Here is an 18,343-nt window from a genome sequence, read left to right on the forward strand (position 1 = left end):
ACTACTGTTAGATGCATGCAGCTCTGCCTTTCATGAGTAGTACAATGTAAAGCAGGACATACCTACCAACTGTCCTTGCGGTCGGACCACATCCTGACTAAGTGAGACAGTCACCCAAATTCAGGACTGCATAACCAGATTCAGGACAGTTGGCAGACTGTCCTGCTCTCTCCTACCTGTTCTTGTCACTTTCACCACCTGTGGCTGCTGATGTCTTTAGCTCAGTTGCTGCTTGTCTGGATCCAGGAATGTTGGAGGCCCTATTTTGAAAAAAAAAATGGGTACATGAAATCTAGAGAACTCCAACCAGCCCCGGCGTTAAATCAATAGCACCCACGATTAATAACTAGGCCTTCCGCCAGCCCTAACATTAAAATAATAGTATTCCCATTTGATAGATAGATCCATATCCCTTCAACCAACCACAACATTAAAGTAATAGTATTCCCATTTAATAAATAAACCTATTTCCCTCCTTCCAAACAGCCCCAGAAATAAATTAATAGCATTTGTGTTTAATATAACTATTTCCCACAACCACCCCCGGCATTAAATAATTAATATTCACATTTAATAAATAGCCCCCCTCCCCAAACACTGCCCACATTCGATTAATAGCCACAAACCGCCCCACAAATAAATTAAAATGCACCACTATCACCCCACAAATAAAATAGCACCCATTAAATAATTAGTCCCTACCTAAACTCTACCTTCCACCGATGTGCTATTGAAACAGCCCCCCTCCCTTCCCTCCTATCACACAATATAGTAAGGCCCTCTCCCAATAGTTTGGTATAGGTAGTCCCTCTCACTATAGTTTGATATAGGCAGCCCTGCTACCTATAGTTTGATATAGGCAGCCCCCTATCCCTATAGCTTGGTAGTTGCAGCCCCCCCTCCCTGTAGCTTAATAGGTACAGCCTCCCCTCACTCCCTATAGCTTAATAGGTGCAGCCCCCCTCTCCCTATAGCTTAATAGGTACAGCCTCTCCCTACTTCCTATAGCTTTATAGGTACAGCCCCCTCACTTACCTTTATTAGTGCTGGTTGGTGTTACTCCTCTCCACAGATCAGCAGACATAAAGGGAAGACTTCCTGCTTCCTGTCTTCTGCACAGTATTGTGGGGCCCCTATACAGTAACAGGCAGCCTAGTGATTGGCTGCCTGTTGCTGTCCACTGACCACCAATGTTTTTTTATAGTTAATCCCCCCTCCCCCTGCATGCACCTACCCCGCCCCCCCACGCAGCTGACAGGCATCAGGGCCAACCGGGGAATACCCCGGCAGGCCAGTCCGATGCTGTTAATAGCACATTTTTCCTATGAAAACAAATTTGATGATGACCATCAGAAGCACGGCTACGTAAGCAGAGCTGGACGTCGATTCACCATATGACCTGAAATACAATATTTTTGAGTGTACATTTTTGGGATGTAAATTACTCCCAGGTTGCGTTCAACTCTACATCAGCCCCATTACCTCCTAAGAAGTAATAAATGTTTTCCAATAGATCTTTAGAACCATAAATAAGTCAGGGATCTGCTGATAATTTATACCTTTTATTAAACCTAAAATTCCATTAATAATTAACTATTATGAGCTCATAGATAAATGCATGTTAAATATAATACATAACATATGATTACAAAAATCGCATTAATTGGGTAACATGAATCAATACTTATAAATGAACTCTGTATGCACTGTTGGGTAATTGTATGCAATGTCAACCTATATTTGTCCTTTATTTAATGGTCAAGAATTCCCAATAGTAGGCAATTATGGAAATTAAATGATTCTGTCTATTAATTAAATATCAGCCACTTTCCATTCAGTATTATTTCTCAGTTTGATAACACAGGTATTGAAGCAATTACAATGTACTGCTTACAAGCAAACTGTCAATGTGGAATTTATCCAACCCAGGTAGTAGTTTAATAGACTTGAAGTTTCAGTCTTTTACATCAAAAGTTTCCCTAGCTTAATCCTGATGTTTAGGGTTTGAGGGATCCCCGATGTGTATGGCAATAGGCAGTGAAATTTTTACCTGTTGTCCTTTCATGGGAATAGTAGCAGTCCTACAAGTTCAGCTGAGTTCTCACAGCATGAAACACAGAGCAGTTCAACTGGTCTGATTGACATTTATGGAGTGGAGATGTCCAAAGAATCTGTGAGCACAGTGGTTCTTAAGGGGCAGCTGAGATAAGCTTCACAGCGTCTCTCCCTCTTGATTCCTCAGTACTAAGGATGTTTGATAATAGTATTTGGATAAAGTGGCAAATATAGACAAACCGTAATTCATAGAATTTGTAGGTGGACATATACCTGAATAGCAAAAAGAAACATGCACTTACGCGTTTCATCGCCTCCAGGCAGTTTCATCAGAGATCATAACCTCCTGCCTGGTGTGTTTTATTCTACCTATACAGTAATATTACTATACAGATTTATTACTTTATTATTTACTATGTAGTCATAAATGTAGCTATATAGCCCTAAAAACTATATATGCTTCCATAGGATTGAACAAATATGTAATCATAAAATAAAATACAATTGCTGAATCATTCAGTTCTATGAGATATGTTACATTATTAATAATACATGTGTAGTCTCACAGACTCCATTCAAGAATATTTACTCCATCTAAATATCTAGATCAAGTGAGCACAAACACAGTAATTGGAAATTTCATAAAAGGAATCAGTTATTGTGGTGCTAATCGCCTCATTATATTGGTGGATTATTGCTGCCCGCAGACTTATTTCACTACATTGAGATAAATGTTATGTTCCTTGTTTTGAGAGAATTAATTAAAAAAATCAGAACTAAAGCTAAAACAAGTTATGTGAATAATCCACTAATAATGCTGGCCACACAAATTGTGTTATTGTCAAAGTGGTTAGATAGGAGCAAAGCAGGAATGAACTCTAGCTGCCTGCTAGAGATGCTCAAACCGGTGACAATTCGTTTGTCATACCAGTTCGTTGAACTGGTACATATATTCAATATTTACTGGAATTTCTCAAATTCTAGATAGATTAAAAGAATTAAACTAAATCGATCATGTTAGATCATTTTTAAGTCGGTTTGACTATGTTTGAGCTTAAATTGACACATTTAACTATTTTAATGGAGAACCTCTGCAAACTTTTAATTATGAACACAAAACTCAAACTTTTAAATTATTATTATTATTATTATTTAAATAGTGTTCAATAATAAATATTTTTAAAATACTAATTTCACAAATGACAAATCTCAAATGTAAATGGAAAACCTTGCAATTTCAAACTGCAAACTTAAATCTGGGTCTATTGACGATCATGTTTGCGGCCTTCGAACAAATGAAATTTGATTGTATTCTACTTTTTCAAGCATCTCTACTGCAAACCACAATAAATATGTCTCAATGTGATCTGGTTTCTCAGCGTTGGCACTGAACAGCCAGATCTGTCCAATATGGCCCTGACACATCTTACCATGTGAGGTTACTGAAGGCAAAGCAGTACATTACTGTACAGAATAAATTATTCCGAGTGCATAAGCCACAATCTCTGTTAGGTTATTGCAGCCAGTGGCATATAGTGAGAATTATTATTAATAACAAGTTAACCCGTGCATGATACTCATGCATTCTAGTTAAATCAAGCTACTTAAGGTGTTAAAAAGGTTCTTGTCATGCATTTGGGGCTAGGCCAGGCCTCCTCAGGGGAAGAGCGTTACTTCCCGACGTAAGCGCCCTTTTTTAACGTGGTTTTGTCCACATGTCACCACCTCATCATTTTTCTCCATCACCTCATCCTTCATCTTTATCGCCACATCTATCCAGATGTCTATCCAGACACAGGGATCTCTCTTAGCGGTCCTGAGTATCACACTCCTCTCGCTCTGTCACCCCCGGCAACCACCAACCACTCCCCACTGTCACCCCCGGCAACCACCAACCACTCCCAACTGTCACTTCTCCTTCAAGAAATATATATATATTTTTTTAAAATCTTTATAAACACTTTTAACAATTAACAAATTAAATTAACAAATTAAAAACTTCTTAGTATACCAAATTTCAGCCCTTTCTGAGTTTTATTTTCCACACACACTAAGAATTTAGTAGGTCAGTGTATAACTCTGCCCAGCAGGTGGCGCTGCAGCTTGGTTTTTTTTTCCACACACAGACACAAGCCACTAGGCTTTTATATAGTAGATATTAGATGCAGTTAGCTTTCAATCCTGCTGATAAAACCACTTCTTTTTTTTTGTTACTTTCAGAATATGAAGCTGCCAGGTTTGGACATGGAAATGTAACATCATATGCCATTTTCCAAACTGGGGATAAGCACAGTGATGACATCATTATTTCTGCATTTGTCAGAACACAGCATGATTCAGGGTTGTTGTTCGCATTGGGAAACGCCACCTTTTATGAAGTCATAGTATCTTTGGAAGATGGTAAATTGACAGCAAACACTGGGAAGGACATCATATCCAAGGGAGAACACCGTATCAATGATGACCATTTTCATTTGGTTTCTTTGAAGCTGAGTCAGCACAAACTGGAGCTGTTTACCTCATCACTGGACCTGATATCTATGGACATCAAGAGAGGACATTACCCAACTTTTCTACATGTGGGAGGTTTGGAGGACCCATTGGAAACCATGAAGAGAGGAGGGTATTTTAGGGGCTGTGTTCAAGATCTGAGGATTGGGGACTCAGCTCTGGAGTTCTTCCCCAATTCTGAGTCAATAACTAATGGAAATACAGTTTTAAACAATGTGACAAAAGGTTGCAAAAACAATAGTCTCTGCAAGGTGAGCTACCACAAATGAATGAATACTTCGTATAGGTGTTAAACATAGAAAGGGGAATAGTATAAATAGTATACTGCAAAATGGGAGATGACAGGGTTAATTAGATCATTAAGCAATATGGAAAAAATAGGAAAGACCACATAGCTTATAGGACAAAAGAGTAGAAATGTGGGCATAACACATATGAAGCATAAGTAGCTATTGTTTATCATTTTGGGAATGGTTAATGATATTTATGACTTATATTTGTTCTTGTTTTAGTCTAGCCCTTGCCAGCATGGAGGTATTTGTCATGTCAGGGATAACTGCACCTGTCCTCCAAATACTGCAGGAAAGACATGTAAAGACCTGAAGTGGTGCCAGTTCACTCAGTGCCCTCCTGGATCTGTGTGCCAGCCTGTGCCCGGTGGATATGAATGTACGTAAACAAGTACTTATTAATGTGGAACCAGGTTAAACAGGTATCTGGATGAGCACGTATTAATCTAGTTACTGCAGAATGCATGAAGGCTCTTTTACACAAGCAAATCAAGTCCAGCTTGGTGCAAGTTTGTGATGCCATTGTACCTGCCTTTGTACACTGTGTTAACAGTGTGCACAAACATGATGGCTTTGTTGATGTACATATATCTTGGTAGATGAACCAATTCTTTCAGTAAGCATATTTAAATAGGAGCAATGAGCTCCTTTGGGTGGCAGATAAGTATTTATAAATATTAGTATACAGTTTTTAGTAGTAATAGTAATATCAAAGGGATTTAAGTCCAAACGTGTCAGTCACTCTAGAAGGAGAACATTTGAAAGTATTGGGCCTGATGCTGAGTTGAACTTATGCCAGTTTGCCTAGTGTATATTGCGCAAATTCACACTGCTCATATATCAGGTGCATATGCTGCCAATATGGAGCCAGATTCATATTAAGATGTGTATGGCCCTGCTTGTGGGCAGAACATCAGCCCCATAGTAGTGAATCTTTGTATGTCTTCTCGTTTTGTGTTGGTGTTATGTGAGTCATAAAAATTGTGTTGTGTCCCTTATTCATATATTATTGTTATAACAGGTATTTCCAATGCACTGTTCAGTGGGAAAGGACATGAAATCACCTTTAGGAGTAATGGAAAGATAATGAGAGACCTCACCAACTTAACAATTGGTTTTCGCACACTTGATTCTGAGTCTGTTCTTCTGCATGCACAAAGAGAACCAGAAATTATCACTGTTGGCATCCACAGAAAATTACTGCATTTTCATCTACAGAGTGGCAATGACCTCAGTGCAGTGAGTTTACTAAGCATGGAGTCGGTGAGCGACAGCCAGTGGCACACTGTGACCTTGTCAATGACAGCTCCTGGATCTCAGTCCTCTACATGGCAGATGGAAATTGATGGAAAGCCAGAGAAAATAATCAGTTCACTTGCAACAGGAAACCTGAATTTTCTCAGGGAAGGCACAGATATTCATCTGGGTGTAGACATTGATGGTATAAAGAGGAACTTTAGCGGATGCCTGGGCACAGTGTTGATTGAAGGAATACACTTACCATATTTTGCAGATTCAGATTACTTAGTGGTTAAACCACAAATAGAGCAGTTTGTAAAAACATCCCCTGAAAGTGTTGACATCAGATGCCTGGTGTCTGACCCCTGTGCCTCTCACCCATGTTTATACGGAGGCAGCTGCCATGATGTGTTCACCCACGCAGTGTGCACTTGTCCTGCCTGGAGAACTGGAGCCTTCTGTGAAAAGGACATCAGAGAGTGTCTGCCTAACCCCTGTGTACACGGCAATTGCACTGTTGAACCTGGTGGTTATAAATGTGAGTGTGAATCTGGTTACACTGGAACTAACTGTGACATCAGCAGCTGCCATGGTCATCTGTGTGCTAATGGTGGAACCTGTGTTATGGGAACAGCAGGATACCTCTGCATCTGCCCAGCTAACTTCACGGGGCAGCACTGCAGGTGAGAACTAAGACACTGCTATGGCCTATGGCACTGTATTTAGGAACACACTACGTTCTCCATCCTGTTAAGGCTTTTATTTCTCTCTCATTCATATGGTAGGATGAAGTTAATGTCCATCTGTATGTATTAACATATCTTTCATTCTTATGTTCTTTACAGTTTGTTGTCATTGTCTGAAACATCACCTCTCAGTTTGGTAAGAATGTATGTATCACCTATCTCTAAGTGATGTGTGTATATGTGTGGCTTAGAGATGCCTTAGCCTCAGAATCGCTGCTTTACAGCTGCAACCCCGAGTTTGTATGCTTTAGATCTACTTGTCAACATGAAAGATAAATAATCTTAAATATGTTCTGAAACCTTAGGATGCAGAAGTATAGCCATTTATGTAATCTGGAGTTGGTCATCTTTACACAGAATATACATTTCTTAGTATATACACTCATGGCCACAAGTTTTGAGAATGACATTGTGATGGCTAGCGGTCTTATCATAAACTTGTAGAACAAGATGTTGAGGTCATTACCTATAGCAGCCGCCTTCCCCGTAGAGCTCACTATGCTCAAAGATACTCGAATGCCACCCAGGTCTTAAACTCAGAGCAGGTTTATAAACATATCGTAGCACAGCGTAGCGGGGAATAGTGAATCAAGCGTGATCAGGAAACAGGCCGAGGTCTTAGGTCTGAAGCAGGTACAGAGGCCAGAAACAGGCAAGATGTCAGGACTGGCAGCAAACGAGGTGGGTCCAGAAACGAAGCAAAGGTCAGGGCAACAGGCAAAGAGTCAAAGTCCAATAAACAAGGCCAAGGGTCATACACAAGAAATCCAATCCAAATGTAGATACAGAGCACAGGAGCAGGTCAGGTCAGCAGACTGAGAACTATAACCGGCAGGGAGGCTAAGCCCTCCCTGCCTTATATACAGAGACTGGGCAATTGCAGCAGAGGAGCCCAGCAGGGAGTAATCAGTCTTAGGGGCTGATAAATAATATAATTTAATTAACCAGTTGCGCACGCGCCCGGCTGCCCCTAATGCTGGGACGCGGTGTTAGAAACTACAGCATTCCGACCGTTGCCCTGGCAATGGCCGGGTAGAAAACAGGAAGTGTCGACCCGGTCGTCATGGAGATGGCGGGGACGCGTCCTGCGGGCAAAGTAAGTCACGGTGGCTTGAGGCACCACCGCGACTCGTGACAGACACAAATATTGTTTTTCATAAAGTTTGCTGCTTCAGTGTTTTTAGACCTTTTTGTCAGATTTGCTATGGTATACTGAAGTAAAATTACAAGCATTTCATAAGTGTCAAAGGCTTTTATTGACAATTACATTAAGTTTATGCAAAGAGTCAATATTTGCAGTGTTGACCCTTCTGTTTGAAGACCTCTGCAATTCGCCCTGGCATGCTGTCAATCAACTTCTGGGCCACATACTGACTGATAGCAGCTCATTCTTGCCTAATCAATTCTTGGAGTTTGTCAGAATTTGTGGGCTTTTGTTTGGTCACCCGCCTCTTGAGGATTGACCACAAGTTCTCAATGGGATTAAGGTCTGGGGAGTTTCCTGGCCATGGACCCAAAATGTCAATGTTTTGATCCCCAAGCCACTTAGTTATTACTTTTGCCTTATGGTAAGGTGCCCCATCATGCTGGAAAAGGCATTGTTCGTCACCAAACTATTCTTGGATGGTTGGGAGAAGTTGCTCTTGGAGGATGTTTTGGTACCATTCTTTATTAATGGCTGTGTTCTTAGGCAAAATTGTGAGTGAGCCCACTCCCTTGGCTGACAATCAGCCCCACACATGAATGGTCTCTGGATGATTTACTGTTGGCATGACACAGGACTGATGGTAGCGCTCACCTTTCCTATTCCGGACAAGTGTTTTTCCAGATGCCCCAAACAATCTGAAAGGGGATTTATCAGAAAAAATGACTTTACCCCAGTCCTCAGCAGTCCAATCCCTGTACCTTTTGCAGAATATCAGTCTGTCCCTGATGTTTTTTCTGGAGAGAAGTGGCTTCTTTGCTGCCCTTCTTGACACCAGGCCATCCTCCAAAAGTCTTTGCCTCGCTGTGCTTGCAGATGCACTCACACCTGCCTGCTGCCATTCCTGAGCAAGCTCTGCACTGGTGGTACCCTGATCCCGCAGTGAATCATCTTTAGGGGACGGTCCTGGCACTTGCTGGACGTTCTTGGGTGCCCTGAATCCTCCTTCACAACTATTGAACCTCTCTTCTTGTAGTTCTTGATGATCCGATAATTGATTGATTTAGGTGCAATCTTACTAGCAGCACTATCCTTGCCTGTGAAGCCCTTTTTGTGCAAAGCAATGATGACTGCACGTGTTTCTTTGCAGATAACCATGGTTAACAGAAGAAGAACAATTATTTCAAACACCACCCTCCTTTTAAAGCTTCAAGTCTGTTATTCTAACTCAATCAGCATGACAGATCTCCAGCCTTTTCCTCTTCAACACTCTTATCTGTGTTAATAAGAGAATCACTGATCTGATGTCAGCTGGTCCTTCTGTGACAGGGCTGAAATGCAGTGGAAATAATGTTTTTGGGATAAAGTTCATTGTCATGGCAAAGAGGGACTTTGAAATTAATTGCAATTCCTCTGATCACTCTTTATGACATTCTGGAATATATGCAAATTGCCATCATAAAAACTGAGGCAGCAGACTTTGTGAAAAATAATATTTGTGTCATTCTCAACACTTTTGGCCATGACTGTACATAGCTTGGTTGAAGTCCTCTCGCTATTAGGAATCTTAAAGTTATTTGTCTACTTTAGAAAGTACTTAATCTCATCTCTTCTCCAACAGGTATTTTAGTCATGGTCATTGGTCAACCACAAAATGATCCTCCAGTAAGGACTTTCATCTATATGTTAAAAAGAAGTTATCCATCGCCCCCAATTATCAATTGAATTCTATGTGCAAGAGTTTTATGGGGAACCATAAAACTTTTACATGATAAAAATTGAAGTGGAAACCTGATTACACAGAACCACGGTTGTCCAATTAGGTGCCATATCCAGTACACACTTGCTTCATATAATGGCTTGGCTTTTTTAGAGCTGACAGATGTCTGCTTCTTATAGTGAGAAACAGTGCCCTCTGGCTGCTCTTATCAAGTAATGGTAAAAAAGTCCCCCCCCAAAATTCTTAGATGTGGATGAGTTTAGTACAGTTGAGAACCTTTGCTAGAGGATCATTTTCAGGTTGCCTATTGATCATTGGATTGCAGAAGAAAATAATTCAAGTCCTGACATATATGTTTTCATTTCACTGTAATAGGTTAAACATGCAGCTGCTGATAGCAATATTGCACATATTGTCACTGTTATAAAAGAGCTTCCTAATACAAGACAAAAATTCACTTATCGGTGGTTTCAAATGAACCTGAGATGTTTTTGTACTGCTGTATAGATTTTGGCAGTACTATTGTTGTAATTTGCAAAACAATAGATGTACAGATGTATCAAGTACATAGGCTACAAAGTGGGTGAGCAGTTTAGAATGAGTAGCTTTGTGTGTGTCGTTAGACCAGTACTGTCCAATAATTTATTGGGATGGACCAGAGAAGTTATATAAATATGTTTTCATGAACAACTACACTTATAAGTAGTTTATACATCACAGGTTACAATATTCACAGAGAATCTTATGGCCTCAGAAGAGAGTCAGATTAAGACCCCATGGGGCCCAAGGCAAGATACCGGCTTGTTCCCTCTCCCCCCTCTCAGACCTGTCCGTGCCACAATTCCTTTTCCATAGCATTCCTCAGCACCTTTCCACCATATCACTCTATCTATAGTGCTTACAGTGTATATGCCCCCAACATTTCACTCTTTTCCTCCTTATATTCAATATTATGAAACATATATATCTATATCCAAACAGCTAGCACTGAGCACACTTAGGACCTTCTTCATAAACATAGATCTTTGTCCCTCTACACACACTCGGTCAGACATCATTATATGCCCAAATAAATCTCCCCTTCCACCCCACCACAATGATCTAGCAGTTGTAGAGCTACAACCCCCATATTACCAAACTGGGACTTGTAGTTCCATAACATCTGGAGGGCAACAGGTTGCATAATACTGGTCTACTTAATCTCCTTTAATTGATTTATACTGACATTTAAGTGTTATTAAAAATGCTCTACCTACTTCTACTTACAAGCAACTATTTCTGTAGTGCTGTGGGCTGATTGCAGTCACATACCAATGCTGTGCACCATAAAGTATAGCTGCTGGCAGGGCTGGGATGGGTACATGCGGCTCCCCATTAACGAGCCGATCAGTGTGAAGCAGTGCACTGTGAAGTGGGTCATATCTCCCGGCTGTCTCTGCAACTGGGACAAAAGTCCTGAAATGTGCGTGACGGGCACCCAAAATTGGACAATCTCATGTCTGTTTTTGAATCTTTGACTACTACTTCTGCAGCTGGTGTCTTAAGCTCTGTTGCTGCTTGGCCGGATCCTGGAAAGTTTGGGGCTGGTTTAGAAAAGGGATAGGTATTATTCACCTCCATCAAAGCCAAGCAAAGTAGAGAATACTCCTCCCGCCAAACAGCCACAAAGTTACATTGATAACAACCATCTTTAATTATTATGCCTCCTTCTCCCCAATGAATCCCAACATTAAATATAATAGCATTTGTGTTTAATAAATTAGCCTCCTTCAGGAGATCCAGGATGGGAGGTCAAGTGGCAAGTACAGAGATAATGTAGTGCTGAAAATCACATAATTTGCGGGAAATTACATCATTAAGGCCCCTGTCCTGACATCTTTAATAGGAAGTGGGTAGGATCAGGAGTATGATTGGGAGGCTAGGTAAGTATGGACTTAATATGTGGAAGCGCAGCCTTTGTGAAAACAACTGCGTTCAGCTGTTCCCTATAGCCACGGATGAGCTTCCTGCACCACTCTGCTGGCAGTTTGGTCCACTCTGCTTGTGCAGACTGCTCCAGTTCTCCCAGATTTGAAGGTTCTTCTTCCAACTGCTGTTTTCAAATCTCTCCACCGGAGTATGGGATTTAGACCTGGTCTCATTGCCGGCCACTTCAGAAAAGTCCAACCGGTACTTTTCCGTTATCTTAAGCCATTTGAAAAAATAATACTTTCCTGTTATCTGGAGCCAAATGAAAAAAATGGCTATTTTTTTCAAATTAAAAAAAATAATTCAACCGACATTTGAAACTTTACTGTTATCTGGAGCCATGGAGCCATTTGAAAAAATAAAATACAACCAACATTTAAAAATTAATTTATTCACTCTGCCTTCTACCGAAAGAGAGGCTGTGGCATTTTTCCAAAAGAAAGGAACACTGCCGGCTAAGATGCTGTGTCAAAGAAATCATGAAATGAAGCTCTACTTTGGTTCATGTATTTTCTGGAATTGTAGAAAATCTACTTGTCGAAAGAAGGTCAACATCCGCCAGGGAAATTAGTTCACTGACAGTCGTCTACCATTCGTGACAGCCGTTTGCTTCTTCTATTGCTGGGCCATGGATTTGACATCGATCAAATTGTACAAAGAGGAATTGGGCATAAGCAGAAATACAACCGTCGACTGGAACAACTACATGCGAGAAATCTGCACCGAGTACCTCAATCAACAGCCAAAGCAGAAGATCGGATGTGAAGGATTAATCGTCGAAAACGATGAGAACTTGTTCACTAAGCGTAAGAATAATGCCAGCCGAGTGCTTCCTCAGCAGTGGCTCTTCGGAGGACTCTGTCGGGAGACGCACAAGTGCTTTTCGGTAAATGTGGATGATCGCAAGTCGTAAACATTAATGACTGCGATTTTGGACAATATCGAAAGAGGCTCTATAATTTACTTAGATAGTTGGCGCGCCTACCAGACAAAGCAACTGGAAAAGGCCGGATTTCAACACTTCAAAGTAAATCATCGCTAAAAGTCAATCCTGACACTGATGTCCATACTCAGAGCATCAAACGAATGTGGGGATCTGCTAAATGGCGGAATAAACAAAATAGATCAACGCGGCAGCATTTGAAGTCGTATTTAGCCGAATTCATTTGGAGACTGGAAGTCAGAGAAGACAACGTATTCGAGTCACTTTTGGACGCAATTAAAATTTTCTGGTCCCCGGAAAGTAAATTTAAAAATGGCATAAATTCAAAAATGGCTCCAGATAACATAAAAGTACCATCCAGGCTCTTGTCTTGAATGATTCCTGGTTGCTTTGGGTGTTTGGGGGTCATTGTCCTGATGGAAGACCCATGACCTTAGATTGAGACCCAGCTTTCAACATTGCGCTCCAAAATGGCCTGGTAATGTTCAGATTTTACCATTCACAAGCAACCCCAAAATATCAGTGAACTTCATCCGTATTTAGCTGTAGGGAAGTTGCTCTTTTTGCATTGGCTTCTGTAAGCAAAGGGATGATGTGGTCTCATCTGTCCACAAAGCATTCTCCCAGCAGGAATTTAGCTTGTTCAGATGTGTTTTGGCGAATTCCATTCAGGCCTTTTTATGTCTCTCTCAGTAGTAGATCCCACCTCGGCCTTTTACAATATAACCCCCTTTCATTGAATTGACTATGGATGCTGCACAGGTCATGTGTGAAGGTCAGCTTAAATCTGTTTGGCAGTTGATCAAGATTCTTTCTCCACCATTCAAACAATCCTGCACTGCAATCTTCAATCATGTTGTCTCTTGCGGCAATGTCCAGGGAGCTTGACTAAAGTGCCTTGGGCCTTAAACTTCCTAATAACATTATGTACAGTGGAAATGAGAATATCAAGGTCTCTGGAGATTGATTTGCAGCCTTGAGATTGTTCATGCTTTGCTACAATCTTTCGTCTGACCTCACTGAAACTTCCCTGGCTTTTTTTCTTTTCTCCATGCTCATTGTCGTACACAGAATGACCTTCTACTCTCCACAGGTAAGTTCCGTTCCAAAGTGAAGGAAAGTCACCTTCTTGAAAAATATTTTTTTCTAACTACTTCTAAAAGGTGCCAATGGTTTTATCTGACTCTTAAGGATTTCTGTGTGGAATAAGCTGTGACTTAGTAAATGTTCCTTCTTCATGTGTTTTATTCCATTGCAGACCTCATGCATATGTAGAAAAAAAAAAACATTTTAATTTCAACAATTTTCTGCATTATTAAAAAAAAACCTGCAAGGGTGCCAATCTTTTTGGCCACGTCTGTAATAGCATTCAAATTTAAAACATATGCTTCTCCCAATGAGCCTGACATTTAATGGAGATTCCACATCATATTAATAATATTATTAGCCCCTGCAATATTTTAATAGCCCTGTAACCCCACATTACATTGCCCCTACAGTAAATAAAAAGCCACCAGATAACATTAATAATTCCCACCAGCTCCCACATTTCAGAAAATAGTGCCACAGCATAACTTTGATATCCCTCCACCAGTCCCTACACTTTGGAATCTGGGTCCCCATTCAGACTGAGTGAGGGCTTCTGTCTAGTTTGTATAAAAGAAGGGTGTTTTCGCCCTGCTCAGAAGAGCTTTTGAGGGTTGTACTCGGTCAATGGGCTGATAAATAGATAGACTTGATTCAGACAATGATGTACAAGTTTTTATGTTTTCTGATTTAAGTCTAACTTAATATAATAACATATGTTTTTTTCAATAGGATTTTTAACAGAATTAGAGTTTTTCCTCTAATTATGTTGGCTTTTATTAGTATTTGTGACAGTGGTGGTGTTGAGGTCACACCTTGCATTTCAGCAAACATTCAATACTAATGCACACACTGCGGGTAATTTCTAATGGGCAAATTTGCAGACACACAGTGTAAAAATTCTCATAGGTCACTTGTATCGATTTGTACTTGTGCACCTAGGTTTCCGCCAAAGTGCACTAGGTTGCAGAGCAAAATGGCAGCTTCTGCACAGTAGCAGAAGTTTGCACCGTTTGAGGATAGTAATTGCACAGACCGGAAGTATTCTGTGCCAAGTATGAAGTAGATAGGTATGCCTCGTTCTGCGAAGTAGTGCAAAAATTAGATTTCATTTTTGGAATGATGATATAAAAAATCAGATCATGGGGTGCAGAGGACATGTTTTTAGAAGCGGATTTTTGACCAGATTAGATGTGGTGGAGATTGGGTTCATATCCTATATCTGTATAGGGATAAACTTTGCAAAGTGGTAGGAGGTTGGACTTTGATGTGATCTTTACATTTGTAGTTCATAGAGGCATCTTCAAAGACCAGTAAGTATGCCTACACCTTGATGTGCATTAGGCAGACCAATCTAGGCACACCGGTGCAAAGCTAATGTGATTTGCGGTGCGCAGTGAGATTGTGCAGTAAATAAGGTCACTCATTTCTGTGCTTTCTGCAATCATACCACAAATACGGAATATTTGAACATCAAAGAAGAAACATGGAGGTACATATAAGCAAAAAAATCTGTAATACCATGGGGTATTTTATGTCCTATACATTTAGACCACATACACACTATTATAAGGCCAACGTTATTGGCCATTATCAATGATTTACATATATTTTACTTATTTTTTGAGGCGTGTGCTATTATTTAGATGCATGACATAGTCTCTTTGATCATTGCAGATTTAACAGAATGCCTTCCACTTTCTGTGGAGATGATAAGAAAAACATAACTTGCTATAACTTCAGTAACTGCACCAATGAGCAAGGGATCCTGGGTTGCTCCTGCCAACCAGGATTTGTGGGAAACAGGTAAGTTACACCAGGTCAGGAACCGAATGTGGTCATATGAACAGCCACATTAGAACTTAATTGTATGTTCTAGTGAAGTAGTGAATTCCACCAAGCATCTTTATGTGAATGAACTTAGCATCCCAATCAGAAAACATCAGATGCATTAACATGCAATATATTTCTAAATACAAAGTTACACAAATGACCCAAATATCGTGTCATCTTAGCCCCTCCCCCTACTGTAATTGGCCAAAATTGTGACAATCGTTTAGGGGCGGGGCCAACATGATGCGATTCGTCGAGCCCCGCCCCTGCACGCCCATCTCCCCCGTGATATCCCTGAAAGTCAACGGGGAAAAGTTGGCAAGTATGGTTAAAATTACCCTTAGGGCTAGATTAACTAAGCGGCGGGTTTGAAAAAGTAGAGATGTTGCCTATGGCAACTAATCAGATTCTAGCTTTCATTTATTTAGTGCATTCTACAAAATGACAGCCGGAATCTGATTGGTTGCCATAGGCAACATCTCCACTTTTTCAAACCCGCAGTTTAGTAAATATACCCCTTAGTCTCTGTCAGTCTTTGTGTGTATGTTAGGGAATTTAAACTGTAAGCCCCAATGGGGCAGGGACTGATGTGAATGAGTTCTCTGTGCAGCGCTGCGGAATTAGTGGCGCTATATAAATAAATAGATGATAATGAAAGTTATAATTATAATAATAATAATAATAATAATAATAAGTTATATATAAATTTTTATTCTAGAAAGTCATTGGTAATTATAAACTTTGGGAAATTATATACAAAATAACACATACTGATGTATGATGGTGGATTTCTAAATAAAAAGTTTTAGGTAATGTTATACAATGGAGATGGTATGAATAAAAAGCTATAAGTAATGATAGTAATGTAGGACTTTTAGACTTAAGGAGTATTTAATGATATGAGGACATGTGTTCAAAGTGTGTAATTGTGCTTTTTTTTGTGTTTCAGGTGTGAGATTGACGTTGACGAGTGCGAGTCAAATCCCTGTCTAAACGGAGGTCTCTGCCAGAACCTGCCCAACCGCTTCCACTGTTTCTGTGACTTAAACTATGCTGGGGAGTTCTGCGAGATCGATGTAAGCGATATGTCATTCTATGTGTCTATGCTTCTATGGCAGAACCTTTTCCAACTGTTGTCCTACCTGATTCTGCGCATGGATGATGAACCAGCAGTGGAGTGGGGGGATCAGGAATATGAGGATCAGTAACCCTGTCATAGGCAAATATATATATTTGTACGAGAAAAGCTCTGTAATGAGCGCTTCAAAACAGTGAATCCATAAATTTGATAGCAGCTACTCCAGCACGGACACCCCATCCAGCAGGGGCGTAATCTAGAGATAGACAAGCAAATAGAGCCGGAGAACGCTCATAGTGTGATAATGCTAATGCACCATATATTGTGTAAATCTCAGATATAAACTGTGTACAATTAATATGTTAAAATGAGCTTATCTGGAGTTAAAATGCTTTCTTATCCCACTCAAATCAATACTTGAAAATTATCATTATATCACTATTAGGGGCATATTCAATTAGCTTTTGGATTCGCGGTAACGCGCCGGAACAGCCGCGAAACGTAATACACGGTACCGCAATAACGTGGATTTTCGTTCGCAGCCCACAGGGTTGCGAACGAAAATCCGCGTTAATGCGGTACCGTAATACTCGCAAGAACGCGCACTTTTCGTGGCAACGCGCGTTACCGCGAATCCAAAAGCTAATTGAATATGCCCCTATGAGCTCTCTCTGGCTCTATTTGTTTCTCTCTTTCCCTCTCTTTCCTCGCAAATATGAGTTCCAGGTAAATTGTAAATCAAACTTCCATCCTAGTAAATTCCAGGAAACCTGCACTCTTGTTTCACAGCATTTATTGCGATTATGACATTGAGAAAACGCCAAAAGTATAAAGCTATGTACTCAACTGAGAAGTGATATATGTCTAGGTGCCCTCCAAGGACCTTTTTTACGGGCTACTGTTCTACAGTGGGGGGTATACGGCGGTATGCCACACTGCTACTCCTCTTCCGTTATGTAAAATGATCAAAATCCATTCACTTACATTTTCCATACCGCCACTACTAACTTTTAATACAGCCTCTTCTACATTTTCACTTTTACCAGTGTGTGTGTGTGTATGTATATGTGTGTGTGTAATATATATATATATATATATTATTGAATGTGATATTAAATATTACATGCAGCTATTAGAGAATAAACTAACATTGCATAAATATACATCACGGACATCTCAAGAAGGTATTGGTCAGTTGTGGAAACACTATTACTTTTATGTACTAATTTATTTTGTGTATTAAAACACAATCCTGGACTCCTGGAAAAGCAGGCAACGTAAATATATGCATTTGCAAACTAAGGGCTAGATTTACTAAGCTGCGGGTTTTAAAAATTGTGGATGTTGCCTATAGCAACCAGTCAGATTCTAGCTTTCATTTATTTAGTACCTTCTACAAAATGACAGCTAGAATCTGATTGGTTGCTATAGGCAACATCTCCACTTTTTCAAAACCGCAGCTTAGTAAATCTAGCCCTAAGTCTTGTCCATATCTAGATTTGTGCCTATCTTAGGCTTGTGGCCCCAGAAATGCTGCTGTGCTTTGAGCTGGACATATACTGAGAATTGTGCAACTCAATATTTACACTTTAGTATGTTTGTTGTTTTGGACATAATTTTTATGCATATATGTGCTGCAAAATGCGGCCAACTCTAAATAAGTCCCTTTCTGTTTCCTGCTCACCCAGAGATGAAATCTGTTTAGGAAATTAAAAATGAACATCTCATTC

General features: G+C 40.2%; 1 protein-coding gene across 3 annotated transcripts in view; it reads left to right on the top strand.

Annotated features, from left to right (window-relative positions):
• The window catches only part of CRB1 (crumbs cell polarity complex component 1), a 71,912-nt gene that overhangs the window by 41,771 nt on the left and 11,798 nt on the right, over positions 1-18,343 (top strand). The window contains exons 7-12 of one of the 3 annotated variants that reach the window (XM_075182583.1): positions 4,276-4,817; positions 5,079-5,235; positions 5,878-6,778; positions 6,941-6,985; positions 15,380-15,508; positions 16,485-16,611. In XM_075182583.1, the coding sequence (XP_075038684.1) occupies positions 4,276-4,817; positions 5,079-5,235; positions 5,878-6,778; positions 6,941-6,985; positions 15,380-15,508; positions 16,485-16,611 (1,901 nt within the window). Of the gene's footprint in view, positions 1-4,275; positions 4,818-5,078; positions 5,236-5,877; positions 6,779-6,940; positions 6,986-15,379; positions 15,511-16,484; positions 16,612-18,343 lie in introns of those variants that run through there. The other 2 variants (XM_075182585.1, XM_075182584.1) reach the window with 2 other exon arrangements.

This window comes from Mixophyes fleayi, chromosome 8 (genome assembly GCF_038048845.1).
Source record: "Mixophyes fleayi isolate aMixFle1 chromosome 8, aMixFle1.hap1, whole genome shotgun sequence".
Lineage (NCBI taxonomy): Eukaryota > Metazoa > Chordata > Amphibia > Anura > Limnodynastidae > Mixophyes > Mixophyes fleayi.